The 27,633-nt window shown below is 42.7% G+C and overlaps 1 protein-coding gene across 5 annotated transcripts in view; it reads right to left on the reverse strand.

Moving 5' to 3' along the window:
* The window catches only part of Fmnl3 (formin like 3), a 54,956-nt gene extending 32,560 nt beyond the window's left edge, over positions 1-22,396 (reverse strand). For all 5 annotated transcript variants that reach the window (XM_047548623.1, XM_047548622.1, XM_047548621.1 and 2 more), the window contains exon 1: positions 22,006-22,396. In XM_047548623.1, coding sequence (XP_047404579.1) covers positions 22,006-22,131 — 126 coding nt within the window. In that variant the 5' untranslated portion in view covers positions 22,132-22,396. The remainder of the gene's footprint in view (positions 1-22,005) is intronic.
* Between the last annotated feature and the right edge of the window lie 5,237 nt (positions 22,397-27,633).

The following is a 27,633-nucleotide window of genomic DNA, read 5'->3' on the forward strand; positions in this document are numbered from 1 at the left end:
CTCTCGCTTACAATCTGCCTTTTGTACTACAGCCTCATTAATTTTTTTTTTTTTATGTTGCTTTTCCTTCAGCAAACTCCTACTCATTCTAAGTCTCTTTTCCTGCCTGTCTCTTTAGCCAGATCAATCTTTTTATAACCTGCTAGACCACAGGCTTTTGAGCACAGGGAACACCATCAGTCTATCAACCACCATAGTAGGTGGTCAATAAAGACAGGAAAAATTTAATTTCTCCACGCACATACTCCCTTTCCTTTTGTCCTTAAATTTTCAACTCCATCACACCTCAGAGAGGTTCATGACAGGTAAAAATTCCACTTCTCTAGCAAATAGTTTGTAGAAATGAGTGGTAAGATCCACCTACAACAGTTTCTCTATACGTTGACTAAATCTGAAATGTGGTCAAGGAGTTGTGATTTATGGTTAATGTTTCTTCACGTTTTCTTGGACATTCGACAAACATCCTTATCACAAATCTCAGTGACATGCTGGGTGCTGTGGTGCATGCCTGTAATCCCAGCAGTTTGGGAGGCTGAGGCAGGAGGATCTGGAGTTCAAAGCCAGCCTCAGCAAAAGCGAGGCACTAAGCAACTCAGTGAGACCCTGTCTCTAAATAAAATACAGAACAGGACTGGGGATGTGTGACTCAGTGGTTGAGTACCCCAAGTTCAATCGCTGGTTACCCCCGCAACCAAAAAAAAGGGCTGGGATGTGGCTCAGTGGTAAAATGTCTCTAGGTCCCCAATACAAAATGAAAACAAAAAAACAAATCTCAGCAACACTCCTATAGGCACAATGCAATGGTTAAAGCACAATAGTGGACCCATGATTGGCCTGGGATTGAATCCTGGCTCCACCTACTTGCTAGTTGTGTAGCCTGGGGGGAGTAATTTAATGTCTCTAAACCCCAGTTTTCTCATCTATAAAATGGAGATAGGAATAATACCTGCCTTATAATGTTGCTATGAGTACATAAGTTAAAATATATAAAGCACTTAGATCTATGGAGTAAATGAACCCATGTAGTAGGTGTTACACATAATGTGAGCTACATTTCTTAGTTTAGGGTTCCCCCACGCTCAGTCCTGGGGATCAAACCCAGAGCCTTGCATGTACTAGGCAAGCAACTCTACAACTGAACTATAACCCCCTCAGCCTCTTTTCTGTTTTTATTTTGAGACAAGGTCTTGTTAAGTTGTGCAGGCTGGTCTTTAACTTGTGATCTTCACAAGTAGTTGGGATTACAGGCGTGCGCCACCACACCCAGCTCTATGTTTAGGTTTTTAATTCATCATTTAGTGGAAAACAACTATACACCAAGCAAGCACTAAGTTAGAATCTGGGAATATCAAAATAAACTAGGCATGATCACTATCTTCAAGAAGTTTATATCCCGAGGCAAGGTAGGTGAGCAAACCAGGGGTAAGCACAGCTGGCACTGCAGGGAGAGAGGTGGAGATGGCTCTGTGGGAACCCAGGAAGATAACATCTAATCAGACCCAGTGAAGTAAGGTTTCCTGAAAGAAATGTTTCAGGATTCAAGTCTTAAACATCAAGCAGGACGGTGTCAGACAAAGGCAATAGAGGGGAAGATGGTAATACTCTAGACAAGGAAACTATTTACAAATACATGGAAGCACAAAACACCACAAAAATCCAGGAGTCTATAGGTGATTTGCTATAGTGAAATTAGATTTTATGGGAAATTAGAGCAGGCAGCAAACAGATAACAAAGGGTCTTAAGAACTAAGGTAAGTAGGTGTGCAAAGGTAAGATAATGACAATACTATCAAAATGAAAATAGTGATAATGACAAAAGTAACATTTATTAACAGAACTGTGATAAGCACTCTATATGAATTATCTAATTTTCACAACAACCCAATGAAGCAGGAACAATTATTATCCCTATATTACAAGTGAGGAAATAAAGAAAGGCTGTGGAACTTGCCCAGGGTCACACAGCAAGTATATGGTCGAGTTGGGATTGGAATCCCAGCCTGACTCCAAAGCCTGAGCTTTAACACCACACAGCGCCTCCTCTGAGACAAGGAAATGCATCAGCCCTTCTCACACTTTTCTAAATTATACACATCCTTCAGGACCAACTAGTTCAACAGCAAACTTCCTCATCAAATCTCACTCCAACCACCCAGACCTCTGCTGCTCCTTCCTCTGAACTTCTGTAGGATTTACTACACTTACCTCCTGTTAGCAATCACATTTGATCACTGTTTCAACAGCATTAATATCTTCTATGCACAATGCACTGTACCAAGTCGGGGACCTATTTTGCCTTGGAAAAAACCTGTATATTTACAAAAAAGGGGAAGCTGAAGTTTATAAACATCCTCTCTGAGCCAGGTACTGTGCTGGAACCTTTAATTACAAGATTTTATGGAAAAATTACTTCTTCTTCATATTGTTATTCACCATTTATTTCTCATATTATTTCCTGAACTAGACTGCAAGCTCTATGAGGGTATGGACTTAGCTTTGAACACACTTATTCCCAGGCAAGGATGCCAAGCACACAAAAGAAATTTAACAGATACTGTGGGCTGCCAAGGTGGACAGCAAAGGTCGTCTGGGAACCAGCACTCCAATGCATCCGTGTGTTGCCGTGGGCCTAGCTTTGGTTTTCCAGGAGTCTCATTATATATCCAGGAGCTTATTATCCCACCATACAACTTAATGAATCCCTTCCTACGTTCAGACTTATTGGGAGGGGCACAAGTTTATGGAAAGGTAAACTGAGGCTCAGCCCAGGCATACATCTGTCACACATCGTATGAGCTGAGGAAAGGCATTACAGTCTCTGACTCTCCTTGCTGTTCAGGAGTGTTCAAATGGGAATACATTCTCAGTGCTTTTAGCCTCCTTTGGGAAGAATCATAATTGCCTCTGGCTGCTCTTGTCCTCCCAACACTGTTGCACCTCAGGCCTTTAAACAACAGCTTGACATGGATAGGTCATGGCTACCCACACCTCAATGCCAATTTTTGAGCTGTCCCAGTTTTTTTTTTTTTTTTTTTAATATTTCATTGGATTGTCCAGCTAGAAAAAGCATCTTTGTAGTTAGTCTTCTGAAGTTCCCTTCCAATTACTTAAGAGATTTTAACTCTCTGTTTCGTGAAATGTCTGGAGTCCTAAGTGCCATATTCACTCAAGGGCAAGGAAATGGGGAAGCAAACATTACTGAGCATCTCTTATATGCCAGGTGTTTTTCTCACGTTATCTCAGAACTCTCAGCAATGACTACAGGTAAACGTTATTATACCTGCTTAACTAGGAAGGGAATTAAGAATCTGAAACCAGCTGGCTCCAGGTCACACAAAAAGAAGTGGAACCAGACTCAAGTCCAAACATGTGGCCTCCAACACATAGGCTTTTTCACCATATCCTGCGTTTCCTTACAAAGTTAAAAAAAAAAAAAACCTTCACATTTCTAACTTTGGAAGGTCCAACTGGATTTGTCTGATGGTTTTGGTTAATCATTAAACAATGCTTTCCTGTCCAAAATGACTAGGTCAAACCAGCTAACTGAGGAATGTGTGCAGACACCTGAAGTTCAAGGCTTCAGAGAGGGAGATTATGAAGAGGACAGAGATAAAGAAACTGTCCTCTTGAACAACATGTGGTGACAAATTCCTTATACCTGAGTAGAATTTTTAAACTTTCCAGTATGCTATAAACAGCATACAAGGGCTCTGGAATTCAAGAGTGACCTGCATTTGAATCCTGGGTCATAAAATCCTAACCAGGATCATGAATCCTAGATATTCATCCCTAAATACTTCTCATGAGACAGTGGGAAAGTTATTGAACTTCTCTGAACCTCAGAGCTTCTCCATCTATAAAATGTAGATTATATCTAACTCTTATTTACAACCATTAAATGAAGGGAAATATGAATGAATAGGAATCTGCATAGTACCTGGCACAGGAGGACTCTATAAATGGTAACTGGAATGACCTACTCCAGGAATCCCATTGTACTCAATTTGGCTTCTTGGGATATATGCAAAATACAACCTCATAGTATTTTAAAACACATAAAGAGAGACAGATGTAACTGAACAGTATAGGTTAACAAATTATCTTGTGTGATCCACTAATTCTCTAGGTTAAAGCACTTGCCAGGGGATGTTACTTCAAAACACAAGACTGTGACCCCAACAGTCACCCAGTCATCATAAAGCTGGGACCAGAACTCAGGGAGACAGAATAAAGAATTAAGCTGCTCTGTATTTCAGCAGGTAGGTGATCTGGACAATTCCACTAAACTTTTGAGGCCACAGTTTGTTTTCTGAGAAGATTTAGAGATTTTGCCAATTTATCTCTGATGATCCTGACTTACCTCAAATCCCCTACACCCCAACTGTCTGTCTTTGACTTCCTCAGGTTAAACCTGTGGTTTGCAAATCTAAGATCCAACTCTGTCACAAATTTCTGATTTCATTTCCTACAACTGACTCCTCTTCTCAACAAATCTGTTTTGCTCCTTGTGACATTACTTAAATCATAGGAGTTGTTCCTCCCAATTGCTGATGGGCTGTGCTGTCTGTGGGAATACATAGAAAGGCATGGAAATGTTTGTGGGGATATAGAGAAAGGTCTCATATTTTACTTGGCCAGTATGATACTGTTGACTCTCAAATACTTCTTTGAGATTCAGCTTTAAATATCCAGCTGCCCATTACACACTCTGCCCAGATGCCTACAGGTTCTGCAACTTCATGTGTGTTAGATTGGTCATGGCCTCATCATTTTTCCTTCTCAGGTATTTCTTCTGTGCTCCCTCAGCTGATGGCACCTCTATTTAATCTAGCAAGTTAGAAATCCAGGTGTCATGCTATTATTACTCCCTTCTTCCTCATCTCCAATGTCAAATATAGTCAAGTTCCCAGGAGCGGTGATGAACAACTGTAATCCCTCTGACTCAGGAGGCTGAGGCAGGAGGATCACAAATTCAAAGCCAGCCTCAGCAACTCAACAAGACCCTGTCTCTAAATAAAATATAAACAAGAGCTGGGGATTTGGTGGCTCAGTGGGTTAAGTACCCCTGGGTGGGCCCAGTTGTCATGAAAGCTTGAACATTTAATCTCAAGTATCTATTGATATTGTCCCATGATCTCCACTGTAACAACAGGCTCCTACCATAACAAACTACCAAGACCTTTACCCAGTTGTCCCCATCCATGCTGGCTTCCCTCCCATGGGACTCATGGGGCTAACCTGCTGACAACTCAAATTTTGACCATGCCACTCCTATGAAAAGCATGAAGTAGTCTTTTTCTCAAGGCATTCATTGTCTCCTGACCACTTCAGCCTCACTTGGGCCCACCACTCTCAGCCTCACGTGTCACACTTCAACAGCATTGGGTAGCTTCATGAAAATTCTCATGCTTGTCTCACCTGGATGCTTCTGCCCATGCTGTCCCCTCTACCTGGACATTTTCTCTTCCCACACTTCTCTCCAACTCCTAATTAGCCTTTTGGTTGGCAGACATTTCCTCCTGTAGGCAGTATTCCCTCAAGCCCTACCTCTGCTCTGTGCACCCCTGATTCTTCCTGTATATCTATGCCATTGCACTTGCCCAGCTATACATTATAATTATGTGTTTAAAGTGTTTGTCTCCCCTCTAGCTGAACTCCTGGGGACAGACACAGACACTATCTTACTCATTTTTAACTTCTTAACACAATTCTTAGTGTTCAATAAATGCTTATTAAGGGAATGAGCACTATGCTGCACCTGATGAGTTTTTGAGAACTGGCATCTTGTCCCTCTTCTCGTTTTCAGACAGGGAAGATGACATTTCAGCCTTTCTTGGTTCACCACCTCGGAGGCCCTGCAGGATATTAATGGGAATTTTCATATGGCCTTGCTGCAGAAAAAGGTTGGAATAAGCTATGTGACTCCAAGACCTTGGAAGCAACTAGCTGTGTTTTGATGCTGTTATGACACCATCTTGACATTTCTCTGGGTATTTGTAGGCAACACGTACTAGATAGTTTCTTTACAATTCTTAAAAGGAATCAAATAAGAGGCCAAATGCCACCCAACACTGTAGCTGGCTACCCCTCAAGACCTGAGATTATGCTTACAATCTTTAACAAAGATTTTCTGGGAAAATGACAGATAAATGCTTTGGGACCTCACCAGGGCCTGTTGCCCCATAAATGCACAAGAGATTCTTAACTCCTTAGTCACCAACCATACCAGCAGTAATTAAACAAGTCCAAAGAGAGCATTAGTAGCTGCTATTGGACCATCAACCTAGAACTCATGCCAGATGCATCCGTAAATAATCTGCAGACGTGAGCACATCACAAGGGGGCAGAGTCACCAAGTGCCCTGACTGCCAAGGGCTTGAAGATAATGAATGCTTGTATGATTCTGCTGAGCAGCAAGTAAAAACAAAATAACCACAACCACAAACAAGAACTCTGTTCAAAGGGGTCCAAGCATACTCTGGACACAGAAGGTTCAAATAAAACTAGTTAGATATCTCTGGTGCATCATTCTAGAACAACCTCCAGGCCTCTCCAAGTCACAGTGAAGGGAAGGGAGTAGGTGATCTCCAGTCTGCAAAATAATCCACGCAGTACTGGCCCCACCACTCCAGAGTTCAATACAGTCCCAGGAGCACATGTCTGGGTCTCAGATGACCCATGATGGCTGTTCTGACCTTGATAAAAGCTCCTAGTTCAGCACTCCCTCAAAGTCAAGTCCTAGCCAGATGTGACAGTGCACACCTATAATCCCAGTGACTTGGGAAGTTGTGAAAGGAGAATTGCAAGTTCAAGACCAGACTCAGCAATTTAGTAAGAACCTGTCTCAAAATTAAAAAGGATTGAGGATGTTGCTCAGTGATAGAGTGGATTCAATCCCCAGCAGCCCTCCACCACACACACAAAAAGTTGAATCCTGCCATTGCTATATCAGAAAAAAAATAGTTAAGGGGCAGGTGGACAGGAGCCTGCTTGTCACAGTTCCTGGGGGGGTCCCTAAGGCGTGTGGAAAGGTCTCAACTAGGCTAATATAATCAAGCTAGAAAACAAGGTGACTAATGTGTGGTGTGCAATTCAGAGATTTTACAAGTTGGGGGTACAGAGAAACAGTCTCTACCATCAACAATAATTCATATTTCTTGAATAGTCTCATTTGACTCCTCAATACCAGATCCCTGATTCAAGAGGTTAATGGCCTTGGAATATTTCTACTTAAGTTTATTACTGAGAACCCACTATGCCAGACACTGCACTGGATACTTTACATGTGTTATCTAACCCTCACAAAATCCCTAGAAGTACTACTATCTTCATTATACAGATAAAGAAACTGAGTTCAGTAGGTTTAAGAACTGGTCCAAGATCACAGAGCCAATACAGAGTGGTCAGGATTCAAATCCAAATCCACTGAGCCTCAAAGCTCTTGAAAAAGGCCCATCTGCACACATGCACACAGGCTGAAGGAATCCTTGCACTCTTCACCGCTGTTTCCCAGGCCTGACTTTGCATTCCTTCTCTAGCCCAGAACACACAGTGACTTCAGGAAATCTTGAGAGAATCAGGCTTGACGAGCCCTAGAAGATGAGTGTCTATTTACAGTTAATCAGCACCCTCCCGGCTCTGCAGATACTTCTGAACAACTGGAGCCAGGAAGAAGTAACCACAGGCTCCAACTGGAACCCACCTGGGCCTAGGAACCAGTTGGGCCCCCAGAGGAGCACTGCCTCTGATCCCCCGCCCACATGGGCTGCACCGCCATTTAAAGCCCCTTCCTCAGAGACACACTCAGGTACCACAATCCAGAATCCACAGAAGGTACTTTCCTATTTTATTTTTCTCTTTTACCTTAACCTCCAATTGCCTGACCATCTTTCTACACTATCACCCCCATTACTCTCCATCCCCTTTCCTTACCTTCTTTTACTACAATGGCACTGATTGCTGTGTAATGTTATATTATATACCTGTACATTTGCTTACTCTTCTCTCCAAAAACAAGATGAATGCTATGAGGATAGTCTGTTTCTTTTGCTACTGGTATCTCTAATGTCTAAAATAAGCATTCAATACTTGTTTAAACCAATAAACAAGTATGCAGCAAACATTTTTAAACTATTTCCATTTCCAGTAGGCTATCTGAGAAGCAAGACAATAGTGCCTACTTTCCAAAGAAGCCCTATCAAACCTGCTGTTGAACCTTATCGTACCCTCCAAATACTTCCCTAAAGTGCTGTACATCTCACCCCCAAGTTCCCAAGCCCTTAGCCACCCCAGAGCAAGTACTAAAGCAGAAAATGGAGCACAGCAGTGGGAGGAAAGTTCTCCTCCACTTAAGTACAGCCCAAGATCTCTGCAAATTAAAAGCTCCTCTTCACTGAATCCACTCAGCTTTAGTTATAGGTCACACTTTTTATTTTTGTAACCGTCCAACCCACCAAATTATAGGCCTCAGGCCACCGTAGGCACGCCAAACACTGGGCTAGCCTAACACAGGCACTGCCCTTTCTGGCCTGAGGGTTGGTACTGAAGTGAGGGCTGAGCACCAGTCAAACCTGAAAGGCAAAGGGCTCCATTGCTCTGGTGGCAGAGCCTAGTAAGAAGCCCAGCTCTCATTCCGGCTGGCTGCTGCCCAGAGGGAAACAGATTCCAGGACTGTCCACAGCAGCCACAATGAACTCAAAATTATGAAGCAGAGCAGAGTACTACCATGTCTAAAACTCCCCCTACAACTAATTTCCAAACTCTTTACCAAGGTCAGAAGGTCTCACGTGATCTGGGTCCTGCTCACCTCTCCGATGCCTTTGGCCCTCTCTTCAGCATCCTTGTCAACCAATCTGGCCTTTCAGTTCCTATCCCACAGCTTTACCCAGGTTGTTCTTTTTTCCTAGAAAACCCTTTCCTCCCAGCAGATCAGGAGGCTGAAGCAGAAGGATCACAAGTTCAAAGCCAGTCTAGGTAATTTGCAATTTAGTGAAGCCCAAGCAACTTAGTGAGACACTGTCTCAAAATTTTTTTAAAAAGGGGCTGAAGATGTAGTTCAGTGGTTGAATGCCCTGGGTTCAATCCCCAGTATGAATAAAAAAAAGGAAAGAACGAACCCTTTCCCTAAATCTGTTTTATTAGCTTAGGATAGGATGGGGCAGGGGTTGAGGGGAAGTGTCCCTGTAAGACTAGAGCAAAGACTCCATTACAACAGACCAAGAGAAGGGCTGAGGACCAACTGCAGCAGTGGCAGTACAGATAGAGCAAAAGTGAGAGGGGTAGTAGTAGCCCAGGTGAGCAGCTGAGAGAGGGTACCATCTCCCCAATAATAATAGTGTGCACAAAACACCAGTAGGGAGAAAGTAACATGCAATGCACCTACCATGATTAAGATACTAACAATACAATTATTTGGTACAACATTCCCCTAAAGGAAGTCAAGATAGATCTGAAAAAGGAAAGAATTAGCTTATAACTTAGTGACTATAAATGGAGCCTTTTATACTGGGGACTTCTTCAGTCAAGGGTAACATGTGGGACCATTTTCTTTCCAGTTTACTTCTGATTCTCAAACCTCTGAGGATTAAACATTATTTCTCACGTATTTCAATTATCTAATTTTTAATGAACAAACTCATGAATGGCCAGGGACCACATACCAACTAATCTCTATTTCCCAATGAAAGCCTGGCAGAAAGGTCTTCATTACCTTTTCTAACAATCAGGAAATCTTTAGGTATAACTCTGTGAACTGACCATTCATCCTGATCCAAGTTCACCTGTCTGTAACCAGGCTCTTCTATTCCAGTACGCAGGCTTCCTAGCTGCCTCCTCATACACTTGGTTCATTCCTCTTTAATCCCTCCCATTCTGCTCTGGTCTGGAGCAACCTCCACTTTCCTTATCTGCCCTGGTCACCTTTAAGACCTGACTTAAGCACCACCCAATTAACGATCCTATGCCAGGCTGATCATTCCCTACCTCTCCAGTCCCTCTATGCTCACAGTTATGTGGCACCCATCGCCTCATGATCTCCCTTTGTCTTTACAGAAACATGTGACTGGGCAAAACAAATAGTATTCCCTGTTATGGACAGAATAACTATGGTACATGGAAACCTCACAGACAACCTTAAGATATATATTCATTTGGTTTTCTGTTTTGCAATACTGGTATTGAACTCACTACTAAGCTATATCCCTAGCCACACGTTTTAATTCTCCAATTCAAAATATAGTTCTAAGAGTTTATTTGGTGTCTCAACTCAGATAGCATTATCTTCTATTTCTCTGATATATCCAAAGCACTTGGAAAAGTACTGTATATGCAGCAGACACCTAAAACATATTTTCTTAATAAATCAAGAAAGAGAAGAAAATGAAATGAACATTTACAATAGACCCAAGAGGGCTGGGGTTGTAGCTCAGTGGTTTAGAGCACTTGCCTGCATGTGTGAGGCACTGGTTTGATCCTCAGCACCACATATAAATAAATGAATAAAATAAAGGTCTATCAACATCTAAAAATATTTTATAAAAATTTGTTCGTCTAGACTAGAACCAAGACTTCCTAATTTAAACAGTCTTCTTTGTTATGTCTCTTAACAATCTGTCTTTGCCTCCTAAGACATATCCTAATTTGTAATTAAATCTTTGTTTAATATTTGCCTTTTCCTCTAAACTCCATAAAGCAGCAGTGTTGCTGGTTTCTTCACAACTTTATACCCGGTGGTATCAGTGGCATGTGGTAAGTAAAAAAAAAAAAAAAAAACAACTTATTAAATAGCAAATGTCCTAGTGGGATAGCAGGGATTCAACCAGGACTGGCCAACTCCAAAGCCCAAATCTTTCCACCACACTTCTTGCAAAGGAGGACTTGTCCTAATGAACTTCCCCCCATGTTCTGCCATAATCTACTCAATCCTCTCCAAAGCAGTAGAGATAACAAGGGACAGTCAACCCTGGAAGGAGGAAAGTGTAATTAAGGTGAGTTTGGAGTTACACTGCTTGGATTAAAATCCTGACTTCAGGTACCTACTAGCTGTATAATCCTAGTGAGCTATTTAGCCTCCTTGGACTTTAGTTTTCTCATCTATAAAACAGAAATAATAAGAACCAAGGCCCTCAGTTAAGAATAAAACAAATAAGAATAAGCAAACAAAAACTCAACTGGTGATGTAGCTCAGCAGTAGAGTACTTGCCCAGCAAAGCATGAAGCCTAAGGTTCAATCCCCAGTACCAGAAGGAAAGAAAAACAACAAACAAAAAAAACCTGCTTCACCCTTGTGATGATTAAGTGAGATAATATATGTGAAGTGCTTTGCATGGTGCTTGGGATTACCATTCAATAACTGTAAGCTATTAAAATTATTACCATCCTTATTCCTACGAGACAAGAATCTAGAGAAAATTATTTCCATGGGGGTCAGGGCTACTGAGCTGACTTTGAGAAGCTTAGGTGCAGTGATGCCCAGAGCTTAGGCTTACTCCCTTTGCCTAATCCACTGCTATGGCTCTGCCAAGGCTAGAGGTACAGCTTTTGCTGGCCTGGAAATGAAAGAGGATAAAAATACACAACCCGCCTGTGTATGGGGAACTGGGACCATGCTTATATTTAAGAATTTAAAATACAGCCTCAGGGCAGAAAAGTATATCTTAGGATTCTTTCTACTATCAAAGTCAGTGACAAGCTCAGCACAGCGCAGGAAATGAGCTGTGGCTAGCTGATGTCTTTCTTATTTTCTTTTAGCTCAGTGCAGAGAGTAAGAGAAAGAAGCGAAGAGAGAAGCTTTCTTTCTTTGCACTAAAAGTTGAATCCTGGGCTGGGAATGTAATTCAGAGGTAGAGCACTTGTCTAGCAAGTACAGGTAAGGCCTGGAGTTCAATCCCCAGCAACGGAAAGGAAGAAAAAAAAAAAAAAGCTTCTCTCTTCTTCTTAAATGTAAGCATAGTATCTCCAAACATAGGATATGACCTGACCTTTGGCCCCACTGCAAGGAACCACTAGTTCCCCAGGATTTATCAAAGAACATTCTATCACCTCTAGCTGGATGTTCCAGGAGGTTTAACGCTAGGTCTTAGTTCAAAGGTGTAAACTCCACCACAAAAGATCCTTAAATTAAAGTGAAATCAAAGTGTCCAAGGGCCTATCTCCTTTTGAATGGGAATCAGTCCAGTTCTAACAAGCTCTCTGTGTTGGAATCACCAACAGAAGCATCATTTTATCTGTTCTGAAAACAGACCAGAATACCATTGGCACAGAGGGCTCCGAGAGGACTGTCCTCACCTGCTGTCCCTTCCAACTCCTCCAGGCTTGAAATCAGGACTTCTTCCCCAGGAGATCCAAGAATGGGCTTTAATAAGCTTTCCAAAATACTGTGTATATGCACGTAAACATGAGGGGAAGTCACAGGTTTGATCAGGCTTTTTCCTTTCTTTCTTTTTTTTCGGTACTGGGGGTTGAACCCAGGGGCACTAACCACAGAGCCACATCCCCATCCTTTTTATATTTTATTTTGAAACAGGGTCTTGCTAAGTTGCTGAGGCTGGTTTCAGACTCACAATCCTCCTGTCTCAGCCTCCTAGGCCACTAGGATTACAGGCCTGTGCCAGTGCACCTGGCCTGGTCAGGTAGTTTTTCAAAGGGATCTATATCCAAAAGAGTCAGAAGCACTGTCAAAAGACTTCTCAAACATATTCCCAATGTTAACCAAAATACATTGTTAAAATTGTGTGCATACATGAATATGTAACAACGAAGTCCACTAGTATATACAGCTATAATAAATATATAATAAATACTAGTATATACAGCAATAAAAATATGGAAAAAAAATACCCAATTTATGAAGATTTTTATACTGACCTGAGAGACTAACGAAGGGGTGGGTGTAGTATTTATACTCCAAACTGCTCCTTGATGAAGTTTAGGGTAGTTTAGGGATGCTACCAGCATTTGGAGCAGGATTCTTCTCCACTGTGTGGGACTGACCCAAGCACTGTAGATGTTTAAATCCAGAGACCTCAGACACTACGTGCACTCCCAGTCAGTGTGATAACAAGACCTCCTCACTTCTTCCCAAAAACCCTTCTTGGACAACACCTCCTCCTTAGATTAAAACCATGTGAAATGTATGGGAACAGAGGTGGTATACTAGGTGATGTATATGTAATAAACTCTTATTTGCAGAACATTTACAGATTACAAAGTCTTTTCACTATGTTGTCTCTCTTAGCATCCTCAAAACCCTGAAGAGTAGGTATTATCCTCATCCATGTCATAAAGACAGTCTTTCTTTCAAAACAGAAAAGTCTGAGCCTGGAAACCTCAAACCAGTTACTTCTTTCCAGAAGAGTTGTTTTGTTTTTTGTTTTGTTTTTTAACTGTTTCATGGGAAACTCTAGGAGTATCTAGCGACTGGTTCCCCAGTTCCCTGCAAAGAAAGTGGGTAAAAACAGAGGAGAAACTCTAAACTATTAAATAGTTCTTTTTTCTTTTTTTTTTTTTTGGCGGTACTGGGGATCGAACTCAGGGCCTTGTGCTTGCAAGGCAAGCACTCTACCAACTGAGCTATCTCCCCAGCCCTTAAATAGTTCTTTTTTAAAAATATATATTTTTAGATGTTGATAGACCTTTATTTCATTCATTTATTTATATTTGGTGCTGAGAATCAAATCCAGTGCCTCACACATGCTAGGCAAGGGTTCTACCACTGAGCCACAACTCCAGTACCTAAATAGTTCTTCAAACAAAACAGTCATCTATTAAAGTCACCAACCCCAGGCTCATGCTCAGTTCTTACGTGAAGAGAGGGTCTGCGGCAATTATAAGACGACCGTAATAGTCTCCAGTCAGGATTTAAGCACAGATGATCAAGTAAGGGAGAAACAGTACCTATCTCCTTTATTGGGGACCCAAGGCAAGACTACTTGGTCTAAGGAAGCCCTGGCCATAACCCTGGGTGAGGATGCAAAGGTGGTTTAAAGAGAGGTTAGTGGGGAAGATAAGGACAAGAACTGAACCGCCATTGATATACAACAGTCTAAATCCTTCCTCTACAGGCAAAACAAAACTATCATATAATTAATTCTGCTAGCTCCTCATGGTTCTGAATATTACTTAGAACACTTTTGACACCCTCAAAGTTCTTTATAAACTAAGACCATGAAGACTAGTAAAGCTGAACTTAGACACTAATCCCCCAAACTCTCTAGGTCCTCCCCTACCCAACACACAAACTCCCAACCCACACCTTTGTGGTGATGTGATGGAAGACATAAAAGGTAAAAGAACCTGGAAAGGGTCTGGGGGTGTAGGTCAATGGTGTAGCACGTGCCAGCATGAGAGAGAACAAACCTGGAAAGAAAAGAACTGTGAAAAAGAACTAGAGAGGAAGGTAGGAAGCAAAAACAACAAAAGGATCTCAGGACCAAGAAGCAGCTTGACACCACCACACCCTTCGTAAGGACTCACTCCCATGTGGTTGGAAAACAAGATAAAAAGTGTAACTTTGCCAAGGGAGGCAAAAGAGCCTGGAAATGAAAACTGAGGAACTCTAGCTGCCCAGGTTAGTTAGCTCTATTCTGGAATTCCCTCCTCTTCATGGATGACAACCTTAAAACCCTAAGTACCTATCTGCTGCTAATTCCTGCCCCAAAGTACCCAGAGAGGCTCAGGAGAGAGGGAGGTTATGTGATGACAGCATTCTCTCTTATCTTCAAAGAAAAAGGTCCTTCCCATTCTCTAAGACATTTCTGAACTGGAATAACCCCCTGGTCTTTCTTTGCTACTGCTGTAGCTCAACTCTGACTTGGAAGGAATAATTCCCCAAAATGGAGGTGACCAGCTGACTGGCAGAACAGATGACATGCTGACTGGGCAGCCAGTGCTGCTGTTCCTTGGGTTCACTTTAGTCAGCTCTGGCGGTGCACGCTTTGGTCTTCATCACACACCAGGGCTCTGGTTCTGCCTAGACTTCCCAGGCAACCCAAGAGCAGAGGAAGATCTGCGGTCTCATTACCTCTTTACCTTGGCTTATTTTTTCACCTCACTAAAGATTAGTTATTTCCACCAAGACCAGTTCCTGTTCTCACCAGCTGTAGCAGTTGCTTCCCCAGAGACAAAGTTAGGAAGCACTGGTGTGGCTGCCACCTGGACTGTCCCAGCTGCAAAATACAAACCAACAAGTCCTGAGCTAAAGCCCTTTTATATCTCAGTTAAGGGAACAAGAAGAAAATAAGGGGTAGGAAGCAATTCCAAGAACTCCACAGTGGATACAATGATGTTCATTTTAGTATTTTATTCTTACATAATAATGTTTATGCAGTATCATATGTGAAAAATATTTTACAATGAAAAAGTGTCAAAAGTATATATATTTATTTCATAGATATATGTATATGTAATAAATTCCCAAAAAGAGAGCAAAGGACACAAACAAACAACAGTCAAAATACTTATGAAAAATAATCAGAAAAAAAATCAAGGTAAAGCAAGATGCCAATTCTTATTAATCAAGTTGGCAAAGGCTTTAAAAAAGTTAAACCACCCAGAAATGGTTAGCTTATAGAGAAAGGGAGTCACATATATACTATCAGTGGAAAAAGAAACTGAATTTTTATTTAAGTGTTAAAGGCCTTGAAAAATTATACACCCTGGGACTGAGGCTGTAGCTGCTCAGTGGCAGAGTACTTGCCTGGCATGAGTGAGGCATTGGGTTTGATCCTCAGCACCACATAAAAAAATAAATAAGTAAAATAAAGGCATACTGTCCATCTATAACTACAAAAAAAAAAGTATGCACCCTTTGATCTAGCAATTCCACTTCTAGCAATTTATCTAAGGCAATAATCAGAGATAAACACAAATATTTATGCACAGAATGCTCATTACCATGTTATTTATAACAAGAAAGAAAAAGATTTAAAAAATGCAAGAAGTTGGGCATTGTGGCACATGCCTGTAATCCCGATAATTTGGGAGGCTGAGGCAGGAGGATCACAAGTTCAAGACCAGTCTCAGCAATTTAGCAGACCCTAAGCATCTTAGTGAAACTCTTTCTGAAAATAAAAAATAAAAAGGGTTGGGATGTGGCTCAGCAGTTAGGGTACCTGGGTTCAATCTCTAGTATAAAAAAAAAGTGCAAGATAATGTAGTAATTAAATACTATATTCTGGAGTACTATGCAGCCATAAAGTCACATTAATAAATAACATTTAGCAAGTGAGAAGATGTACAAAACTGTAAAGAAAAATTCAGTTTATAAAATACGCACAGTATGATCCTGATTGTTCATACACAAACACACACACACAAACGTTAATAGAAGATGGTAATCCCAGCAACTGGTGAGGTTGAGGCAGAAGGATCACAAGTTTGAGGGAAGCCTCAGCAACTCAGCAGGCGCTAAGCAACTTTGTGAAGACTCCGTCTCAAAATAAAAAAGGGCCATGGATGTGGCTCAGTAGTAAAGTACTATTGGGTTCGATCCCCAGTACCCTCCCCCCACCAAAAAAAAAAGAGAGATGGGAATGCAGCTCAGTGGTAAAGTACCCCTAGGTTTAATTCCCCAATACTGCAAAAACAAGAACAACAAAAAAATATGGTGAGGGCTAGGGATGTGGCTCAGCTGGTACAGTGCAGCCTCCCAAGCACAAGGTCCTGAGTTCAATCCCTAGCCTTGCAAAAAAAAAAAAAAAAAAAAAAAAGGCGAAATTGTAGATGATTTTAATTTAATTTCCTTATACTTTTCATTATCTTCCAAATTGGCTTAATAAACATGCTATCAGGAGGGAAAAAAAATCATAATCAGGAAAAACTTTTTTTTTTGGGGGGGGGGCAATGCTGGGGTTTGAACCTGAAACCTTGCAGCATGCTAGGCAAGCACTTTCCCACTGAGCCACATCCCCTGTCCAAGAAACTATTCTTAATCATTTTCTCTCTTTTTGAGGACATTCACATACAATTCATTCCCCCTCCCCTCCCCTCCCTCCCTCCCCTCCCCCTCCCTCCCCCTCTCTCTCTCCCTCTCTCTCTGAAGATTGAAGGGCTGGGGAGACAGCTCAGTGGGTAGAGTGCTTGCCTTGCAAGCATGAGGCCCCGGGTTCGAACCCCAGCACCACCAAAAAAAAAAAAAAATTGAACCCTAGGGATCAAGCATGCCAGGCAAGTGTTCTACTGCTGAACTATACCCATCCCTAAATTTCCCTGGGCAGCCTCAAATTTGTGATCCTTCTACCTCAGTCTCCCCAGTTACTAGGATTATATCACCATGCCTAGCACATTATTCACTTTTTAAAAAACCATTTGAAAATATGTATTTACTACCTTTAAAAGCTTGTATCCTACAATCCAGCAAGTTCAATTAAGGTTTCTATTCTTAGGAAAACTCTAAATATTGAAAAGATGGTGTATGTAAGATGTTCATCATATCATTGTTTATGATGACAAACAGAAGCAAACAACCTAATGTCCAACAACAGGGGTATGGTTAGGCTAACAATGGTACATTCACTTCACGGACCATTGTACAAGCATTTGGAAATGTTTACTAGTTTGGGAAAACTAATGAAATAACAAAAGCAAAAAAAAAAAAAAAATGTATTACCAAGTATCATAACACTGTACCACACTCTATGCAGAGAAAAGACGGTGGGGGAAGAGAGGGGGAGAGAGAGAGAAAATTTAAACCACACTGGCTGCATCTGGTAAAGGTACTGAGAAAAGATAGATAACTTTCCTTTAACTTCCTCTTCTTTGTGAACTGTCCCATACTTTCTTTAGATAATGAGTATTACTTCAAGAAAGGAAAAACAAAAGTTGACTCTCCCTGTGGGCAGTGAAAACAGTCCCAAATGACAATCCACTCTATCCACCCCTAACACACACACAACCCCTTCCTCGGACTAAGGCTGGGCCATATAGAAAGGTCAAGGGAATAATCTGGTCTTCTCAGTGGGCTCTCTGAACAAGGAAGAGGTTCCTCTGACCAGCTGTTGTCAAAAGCCCTTTCCCTCCTCCAAGTTCTTTCTACTTCAGCCTGAACTAATTCACCACAATCCCTAGGGCTAGAGAAAAAATATTCCACCATGGCAATTTGGAACCTAATATTTAAACCAAATTTTTCTGTCCCTTTTTTGTATCAAAGAAGGGCCCTCAAAGACAACTAGTACCCACAACAGCTTAGCTAGTACACTTATGGTCAAACCAAGTCATCAGTCGTATCCTAGGAAATGTGAAAGGAAGAGCTGCAGCAGGGACAAGCTCTGTCTCACAACCCTACCCTCCTGCAGGAAAGCCTCCTTCGGAGGGATAGTCAGGGCTTCTTTGGCATAAGAACTTTTAGATCTGTTTTGAGCCTGCAATAAGTCAACAAAGAGAAAAATCCAGGGTGCAAACAACCAAAGGCAGACAGCTATCCTTTCAAAGCCCTCAGAGTCTTCTACCTCCCCTCTCTAAGAAAAGTCTAACACTAGCCAGAATTTTAGCCTCAGAGCAACTGAGCTTGGAATTGTAGTCTAGTCAGGACCAAAATGCCTTATCAGACCAGAGACTGGCTCTTATTCTGATATTAAATAAAGAGACACTCCAACAATTATCCCAACCCCAAATTTCTCAACGTTCATTGGAATGGGAATTGCTGTTCAGACAGGGGGCAAGGAAGGATCCTTAAATGCAATTCAACACAGCAGCTTCACAACCTTTTTCACCTCAGGGCACACCAAGAGGGGATTAATTAGGGACCTCGGCTGCCCCTGGGAATAAGGGGATCTGTATCCCAGGCATACCCATGACTCATCTGCAGCACACCAGTAGGAAAGTCCTAGTTTGAGGTACTAGTACTGGGTTAAGACTCTTAGGATCAATGTCCTAAACAAAACACCCCATAGCCTCAGGCCTCTAGCTCTAACAGGCTGTGGGTCAGATCATGTATTTGCACCAGAAAAGAGGGAGCCTGTGGTATTGACTCAGCACTGATACAACTTCCCCAATCAGGGTGTTTTTCAGGGGGTTTCCATAGGGGCTTCTACCTGACAGAAGGCATATCCTGAGATTGGGTATACGGAATGGGGTAACAGGATTCATCAGATTTCTGAACTTAAAACCACTTTGGGGTGGGGCATGGTGGAGCATGCCTATAATTCCAGCGATTTAGGAGGCTGAGAAAGGAGGATTACAAGTTTGAGGCAAGCCTCAGTAATTTAATGAGTCTCTAAACAACTTTGGGACACTGTCTCAAAATAAAAAAATAAAAAGGGCTGGGGAAGTAGCTCAGTAGTAAAGCATCCCTGGGTTCAATTCCTAGCACCAAAACAAAAACCAAAACAAAACAAAATATATTTGGGGAATGCAAGTGATCTCAGATCTTAGTCGCTACTGAGAGGTACACTTAAAAGTTACCATTTACTGAGCATATAATACATGCCAGATTCTGCTAAATATTTGGCTTCCAATTTCATTAAATCCAAACAACCTCATGTGGCAAATGATATTATTTTTCTCATTTATAAGAGGAAAACAGAACTTAAAAGGATGAAGTAGTAACTTACATAAGGTAAATACTTTTCTAATGAGTGAAATTGTCTCCTTCCCAGAACCCATTCTGACTTGAAAATCCACATGCTTAACTGAGACAGCAATGTGTTATACATCTACAATCCTCCCTCCCCAAATAGCTTTTTCACAAGCCCAATTACAGTGAAGCTGACAAACTTGGGAAAAAAAAAAAAAATGAGGAGCAACTTGTCTGTTTCATATCACATGCAAAGAAACTCATCCATATTGAGTATCTACTGGTGCCAAGCACCCTACATATTTCTAGGTCTCACAATCCCACCAGGTCAGGAATTACTAGCCTCATTTTGCAGATGATGAAATCTAGGTTCAAAGAGGTTAAGAGTCCTTGCTTTTTCTTCTATACTAGGCTTCTCCTGACTGGTCAGGAAATACATGAGCCTGTGCCTAAGCCAAACATTTAACTCATTGTCAGTACTGTTCCCAAAGGATGGTGGAAAGAAACAGCTTGAAGAGTCCCCAGAGAAGAACTCAAATCTCCAAGAAAACATTATTTCTCTGTATTAGAAAACTGAGGTTAAATTCCCCCCTCTTCTGAGATAGCTAACCAGCCCTGGCCTGCCCTGATCAAACCCTCCATCAGCAGCAGCTCAGGCACACAGAAACAAGACCAAAACAAAAGCCACAAGGAAACAAATCTTTATAAAGAAAGGAAGAACTGCAAGTGGGTGGTCTAGTCCCCTACTTGACCTGGGCTCTCTGGGTGCTCTGGTTAATAATCAGGACATTATCATGTACATTTTGTGAATATTAAGCCATCAATTTGCTAACCAAACAAACTAGCCAACCAAGCTCCAGTAAGGACATGATAAACTCTAGTTCTATGCTCTCCCAAAAGCATGACAGCCCTTACCTGGGACAGTCCCTCACCCAATACACTTCAGATCATCCCTTTCTAATTTCTATAGCTAACTGGTGCCAGCTCCCTGGGGGTTTTCACACCCCTGCTCAAGTGCAGATTCCCTCCCACTCTTTTTCCCCAACAGTTGCACTCTTGTTCTCCAGGGCACTATGTCTGGGTCTCTCCTCCTTAGCCTGAGATGGGTCACAGCACATTAGTAATCACTGACTCACCCCATCCCCCTGAGAAGGCTGAGGGAAATGCGGAGGGCCACAGGATGTGTGGCCCAGATCCCTCTGGCCCTTCACAGTACTGGCATGCTGAGGTGCCAATGACATGGCTTCCCCCTTGGAGCGTTGTGGACCCTCTCTGAGCCAGCTCTGGTGCCAATGGGTTGATGTCAGGCTCTCCACCAGAGACCAGGATCTCTAGACAGTTCCACTGCTGCCAACAGATCTAATCTCCCTCTTCCAAGGCAAATGAAATCCAATAAGGCTGCTAAGTCCACGACTTATCCCTCAACACTGGCAAAAGCAAAGTTAGCCCTTCAGGCCATACCAACAATAATGCCAGAATTATTACTGCCTCTCAGAGAGTTCTTTGAGGAAACTGGGAACTATGTCCCCAAGTTTCTCAAAGTTTTATCTGTTAGCAAATGTTCCTTTTCTTTCTCCAAAGCTTCATGTTTAGCTCCAACATATTCTCCTGCTCCATCCCAGTGATATCAGCCCAGAACCTCTCTATTCATAGAGCCACTGACATCAAGGTCCAATTCCCATGCCACAGCGGAGTCCCAAAGTCAGTTCTAAAAACCTATCCATACCGACCATTTTGGAACCCACAGAAAAACTACAAAGAAGCAGGCAAAAGAACACAAACCAGTCACTAGGGCTTAACATGAAAAGGGCGGGGGGGTGGGGGAAGGAGGCGGGATGGGATGGTTTACGTATTGTTTCAATTGGAAAAATACTCTAGTCTGAAATGGCTTATCCACATGTTCAGCCTTTTAGGCAAATCCACTATAATTTAAGATGCCTGCAGGCTGTCCTGAAAATAAGTAGAATGGCATTATTCTTTATTCCACTGGCTTCAAGAGCTGCCAGCCCCCTCTTTTTTCCCCCTCTCCCCCAAAACATCTGGTCTGGGCTGGGAGAGGGACCCACTCCCTGGGAAGCCTCCATGTTAACTTGAAAGGCGGTCTCCCCACTCAGTGAAGCCCGACTGAGGGTGAGGAGCAAGCCAGACACATCAAAAGGCTCCAAAATGGGAATTCTCAGACCGGCGAGAAAGACGAAAAGAGGGAAGAAGAGAGCAAGGGGGAAGGAAGGGAGGGAGAAGTCTGGATCCTGGGGCGGTCCCGGGCTGGGGTCCCCCTCCTCCTCCTCCTCCTGTGGTTGAGGCGTCCTCCGGAGATCCCCGATCCCGCTGTCCCCGCTCAGCCACCGGCTGCTCAGAGGCTCCCGGTTGGGGACTGGAGGCCGGGGTCTGTCGCCCGCCCTGGTGGGAGGTGGGCGGGACCAGGACCCGCACAAAATCCCACCCGGGGCGTCGGGGGGCAGTAGGAGGGGGAAGGGGCTGGGTTCAGCTCTCACCAGCACCAGGGCGAACCGCTCCTCCAGCTCACAGGGCTCAGGCATCGGCATTTTGCCTGGCGGCAGCAGCAACGACACCGACGGCGACTCGCCAGGGCCCCCCTCAGCGCTCTCTAGGTTGCCCATCGCGGCGGGGCCCCCTCGGGGGCCTTAGCCCCCGCTTCCACGCCCGGGGGCCTTGGGCTCGGCCGTTTGGACCCGATCCCTCCCTCAGCGCTGGCTTCCCCGTCCCGACTCCTCGGTCCCGTCGGGAGCGGCTGAGGCCCTCCGAGTCCCGTGGGGGCGGCGCGTGGCGAGGATGGGGGAGGCACAGCGGACAGTGACACAGAAGCGTCCGGGACCGCGGCAGCCGACTCTGGCTCACACCCGCTGCCTCGCAGCTCTCAGTGAGCCGCCAGGGCGCTGCCCCTCCCCGCCCCCCGCGTTCTTTCCCTTCCCCCCACCTCGCTTCCTCCCACCCACTCGGAGCCCAAACTCCGGCTCCTCTCGAGAGCTAGCGCCGACTGCAGCCCGCGCGCCGCGCGCCCCATTCATGCAGGCTCCTCCTCCCGCCCACGGGCCTCCTGGGCGGCCCGCCCCGCCCTCCTGCGCCCGATTGACGGCCGCGCCTGCCAATCACAGAGCCTCCCGCCCCCGACGCCCTTGCTCCAGGAGTCGAGCGCGCCCTGGCGGCTCAGGTGGGCACCAGGTTGTTAGGGTCGCGGTGGGCTTGAAGCACAATTTTATCAAAATAAGCATAGGGCACGGTATGCAAAGCTATCTACCAGAGAATCAGACACACTAGAACACTCAGAAGAGGGAGAGACCACATCTGTTAAGGGGCTGAGACTGGAGGATCGCGAGTTCAAAGCCAGCCTCAGCAATGGCGAGGCGCTCAGCAACTTAGCGAGACCCTGTCTCTAAATAAAATACAAAATAGGGCTGGGGATGTGGTTCAGTGGTTGATTGCCCCTGAGTTCAATCCCCGGTACCAAAAAAGGGGGGAAAAAAAAAAGTCATTGAGGGTTGAAGAAGACCTTAATTGGCAGAGATAGGTTAAACGCATTTAGGAGGAAAGAACCTTATCAAGGTTCATCTGGATGATGTGAAAACCCAGGGAAAGGAGAACGTTTTGTTTTGGGTTCATCTGTTGGCGGGTCATCACTAATGATGTGGTAGACATCTGTTATTTCTGCCAGTCTGCTTTCATCCTTCTTCCAGTGATAGCACCCCATTTTATTTTAGGAAACCACCACTCTTCCATTTCCTGTCCAATTGTCATTCCAGGAGACCCCATGATCCCATGACCAGTGACATTTTCTTCCTCTACCCTCAGACACTGTTTTAGGGATTGTCACTTGACCCAAGCCCAGACTATAAGACTCATTTCCAAGACTTCTGTAGAAACAATCAGGACATAGGCATTCTTTTTCCATTTGGCTGCTGAATTGTTAGAATGCAGATCTGCAGCTGCTGGTGGCTATCTTGCCATCATCCACTGCACCACAAACCTGCATGAGAATGAAGCTAATGCAGAGAAAAACAAAAGCTAAGAGATACAGACACAATTCCAATGACATGCTGAAAACCTGGATCTAATCATGCCTTAAGTTATCACCTAGATGTTTTTTTTTGTTTGTTTGTTTTGTTTTGTTTTGTTTTTTGGGTGCTGGGGATCGAACCCAAGGCCTTGTGTTTACAAGGCAAGCACTCTACCGACTGAGCTATCTCTACCGACTGAGCTATCTCCCCAGCCCCCACCTAGATGTTTTATTCATTTATTCAACTAATATTTATTGAAAAGTATATGTCAGATACTGTTCTGAGCATTGATGATACATTTGTGAACAAAAAGGACATACATTTTCCCCTTCTGGTATTTTTTGTAGGAGAAGAGGCAAATAATGAACTAAGTAAATTGTATACATGTTGGTGATCAGTATTAATAAAACTGAAAGGGGATAGAGGTGGGGGAGAGGTTAAGATTTTAAGTAAGATGATTAAGAAAGGCCTTGCTAATAAATTGCCTTTAAAGGCCTTGTGGATATTTGGGGGGGAAATTATCCAGACAGAGGGAACTGTCAGTGCATATTATGTGCTTGATGTGTTAAAAAGAACAACAAAGAGGTTGGAGTGCAATGAGCAAGGGAAAGAGTAGTGAAAGATGAACTCAGAAAGGTAACTAGAAGACATATTGTGTAGGCCACTGTAAGCTATTGTAAGGACTTCCGTTTTTCTCTAAGTAGGATACGTAGCTTTTGGAGAATTTTGAGTAGAGTGACATAATCTAACTTATATTTTATAATAGGTTCATCTGATTCTTGCATTGAAAACAAACTAAATAAAGGAATGAGCTGGGAGACCAGTTAGTAGGTTATTAAAATAATCAAGGTGAGATATGTTGATGGGGTAGTTAGACCAAGGTGGTATCTGTACACCTGGAGAGAAATATCAGACTCTTGATGAATTTGAAAGTCGAGTCAATAGAATTTCTTAACAGTTTGTGGACAGTGAATAGAAAATAACTCCAAAGAGTTGACCTGAGCAACAGGGAGGGTAGAGTTTTCATCATTTTAAATGGGGGAAGATTATAAGGGAGTAGGTTTGGTAAGGGGAAGTTGGAAAGAGAAGATCAGAAATCAGTTTTGGGTTGTGTTGAGTTTGAATTGCCTATTGAACTGCCAACTAGAGATATCCACTAAGCAATTGAATATATGAGTCTGGAGATACAGACTGACAATATCAATTTGGAAATCATTAGCATATAATGTTATTAAAGCTAGTAAATTCTTTTTTTTTTTTCTTATTTTTTGGTACCAGGGATTGAACCTAAAGGTGCTTAACCACCGAGCAATCCCTAGCCCTTGTTATTTTTTATTTTGAGACAGGTTCTCACTAAATTGCTTAGGCCTTGATACTTTGCTGAGGCTGGCTTTGAACTTGTGATCCTCCTGTTTCAGCCTCCCGAATCACTGGGATTACAAGCATGTGCAACAGCACCCAGCTAATTCTCTTTTTCTATGTCAGTCTGTATTGAATTTCTGCTGTTTACAACCAAAAAGTGTTTTCCCTGTCTTTCTAGACCACCAAAACCCTCTCCTTTCAAGCTCAGTTTCTTCTCACCAGTTGGACAAACCAACAACTCACATCTCTATTCTTTTTTTTTTTTTTTTTTTTTTTTTTTGTCACAGCTCTATTCTTGCTCCATTACCCCAAACACATACTTTCCTGATTCCTATAGCTGACTCTTCTAGGATAGAGACATTATAACAAGATGGTAGACTACTACACAAAAATTGAGAATTCAAGAGGGGAATTAATTCCTCTGTGACTTACAATGGATGCTAAGATAACATTTAACAAAAAGGGGAAATCTTATAGAACAGCAAACAGCTGTATATGCACCCTTGCGTGATCTCTTAGTCTCCAACCTTTTATTACACAAGCTTAGTCACCAGATTTGCATATTCTAGGGGCTTCTGGAACCCATTAGATTATGCCTTTCTCTGTTAATTCCTTGCTTACTTATCTTCAATGCTTTTTTTTTTTTTTTTTAACTTTTTAAAGGATAAAACTAAAGGATAAAAAAGGATAAAAGAATAAAACTTATTTTATTTTATTTTATTTTGGTATGGGGGATTGAACTCAAGGGCACTAAGCCCCAGCCCCAGCCCTATTTTTTGTATTTTATTTAGAGACAGGGTCTCACTGAGTTGCTTAGCACCTCACTGTTGCTGAGGCTGGCTTTGAACTTGAGATCCTCCTGTTTCAGCCTCCTGAGTTGCTAGGATTACATAAAACTTCTTAATTAAGGGTCTATATCATCTCCAAACCTTAATCTCTCTTCAATCCATTTTTCTTACTGCTGGCTCAAATCTTTCAAGTGAAACCTATGGTTTAGCTGGAAAGGTCCATTTGTTTCAAGTAGTAAGGAAGATCCAGCAATGAACTGGTATCATTTCAGATGCTCATAATCTAATAGGTTCTCAAACTAATGTTTACAAAACAGTGTGATAAGTGTTGTAATAGAAGGGTGTACAAAGTACTACTGAGAGAACTGATGACAAAGGTATAAAGGAAGGTTTTAGGAAGTAGATGACACTTGAGTCAGGCCAAGAGGGTAAGTATAGCGAAAAAAAGTGAGACAGAAAAGTGAGAACGGTGTGGAAAAGGCAATGGAAGACAGGCATAGTGGTGCATGCCTATAAGTATCAGCTACCTGGAAAGCAGAGGTAGGAGGATTGCAAGTTCAAAACTGGCCTCAACAAGTTAGCAAGGCCCTGTCTTGAAATCTGAAAAAATAATAATAATAAAAAGGGCTGGAATGTGGTTCATTTTCCCTTCTGGTACCAAAAAAAAAAAAAAAAAAAAAAAAAAAAAAAAAGCAATGGAAGGAAAGATAATCAGGAAGGGAAAAGGAACCCTAAGAAGGGGAAAATGAAGAACTGTGCAAGAGTGGGGTAAGAAATTCAGTGAGACTGAAGTGTAGGGAGGACATGAGCTAAAGTTAGAAAGGCAGGTTGAATCAAATTCAAGAGGAGCCTTGTGCTCAGCTGAGGAGTTTGTTGTTTATTCTATATATAGTCCGGTGTCCTAGGCAGTTTTTAAGTATACCCTGGAAACATTCTTTTACGAACATTTGAGACTCCAGAGAGAGTCTACAGTAATGATACGGAGAAGATAAGAGCCTGAACCAAATCAGGGCAGGAGATGAACATAAGTAAAGTTGAAGAAAGACATATACCTATGATAGAATAAACAAGACTTATCTATTAGATAATAGTGACCTTTACAGTGTTTTATAATTTTCAACATTTTTTCACATCCATTATCTGATTTGATCTTTACAACATCATTGGAGGGAAATATTATCCTAATTTTACAGATGAGTGAAAAAAACTAAAAGAAGTAAAGTAACATGACTAAGGCCATCTAGCAAGTAGGTGTTTAACCAGGCATTAACCCTAGGCTTTGGTTTTAGAAGCTCAGGTCATTCCGATTCTCTGGGAAGAATTGAGGGATTTATGAAGGCAAAAGTTGAGGCCAGCTTAGGGATCCCCTGCCCTAGTCTCTAGGGAAGTCCAGAATCTCCCTTAGTCAAGGGCTTCTACCTCCCTACCGCAAGCATGGCTGCCTGCTGCCACACCTGCCCTCCACCCCCATCAATTCATTCTGAAAGCAGCACCCTTCATGACTTTCCCCTAGGTCCCACCTCTTAAGGCTCCATTCACCTGTTAACATCAGCATACTAGGGACCAGGCTTCTAACACAGGGACCCTTGGGGGATACACTCATGTCATATTCAAACCATAGCACAACCTCTTGATGAAATCATTGTCAAATCATTGAAGACCATTTTGTAAATGACCACCTGAAACAATTCTACTACTAAAATAAACAAGCACACCTATAATCTGGAGACTCAGGAAGCTGAGGCAGGAGGACTGTGAGCTTGAGGTCAGCCTCAGCAATTTAGCTAGGCCCTAAGCAAATTTTTTTTTTTTTTCTTTTTTGTGGCACTGGGGATTTGAACCCAGGGCCTACGATGCTTGTGAGTCAAGCACTCTACCCACTGAGCTATATCCCCAGCCCTTCAGTCCTAAGCAATTTATCAAGACCCTATCTCCAACTAAAAAATAAAAAAGGGCT

This window comes from Sciurus carolinensis, chromosome 4, assembly GCF_902686445.1.
Source record: "Sciurus carolinensis chromosome 4, mSciCar1.2, whole genome shotgun sequence".
NCBI classification, from domain to species: domain Eukaryota; kingdom Metazoa; phylum Chordata; class Mammalia; order Rodentia; family Sciuridae; genus Sciurus; species Sciurus carolinensis.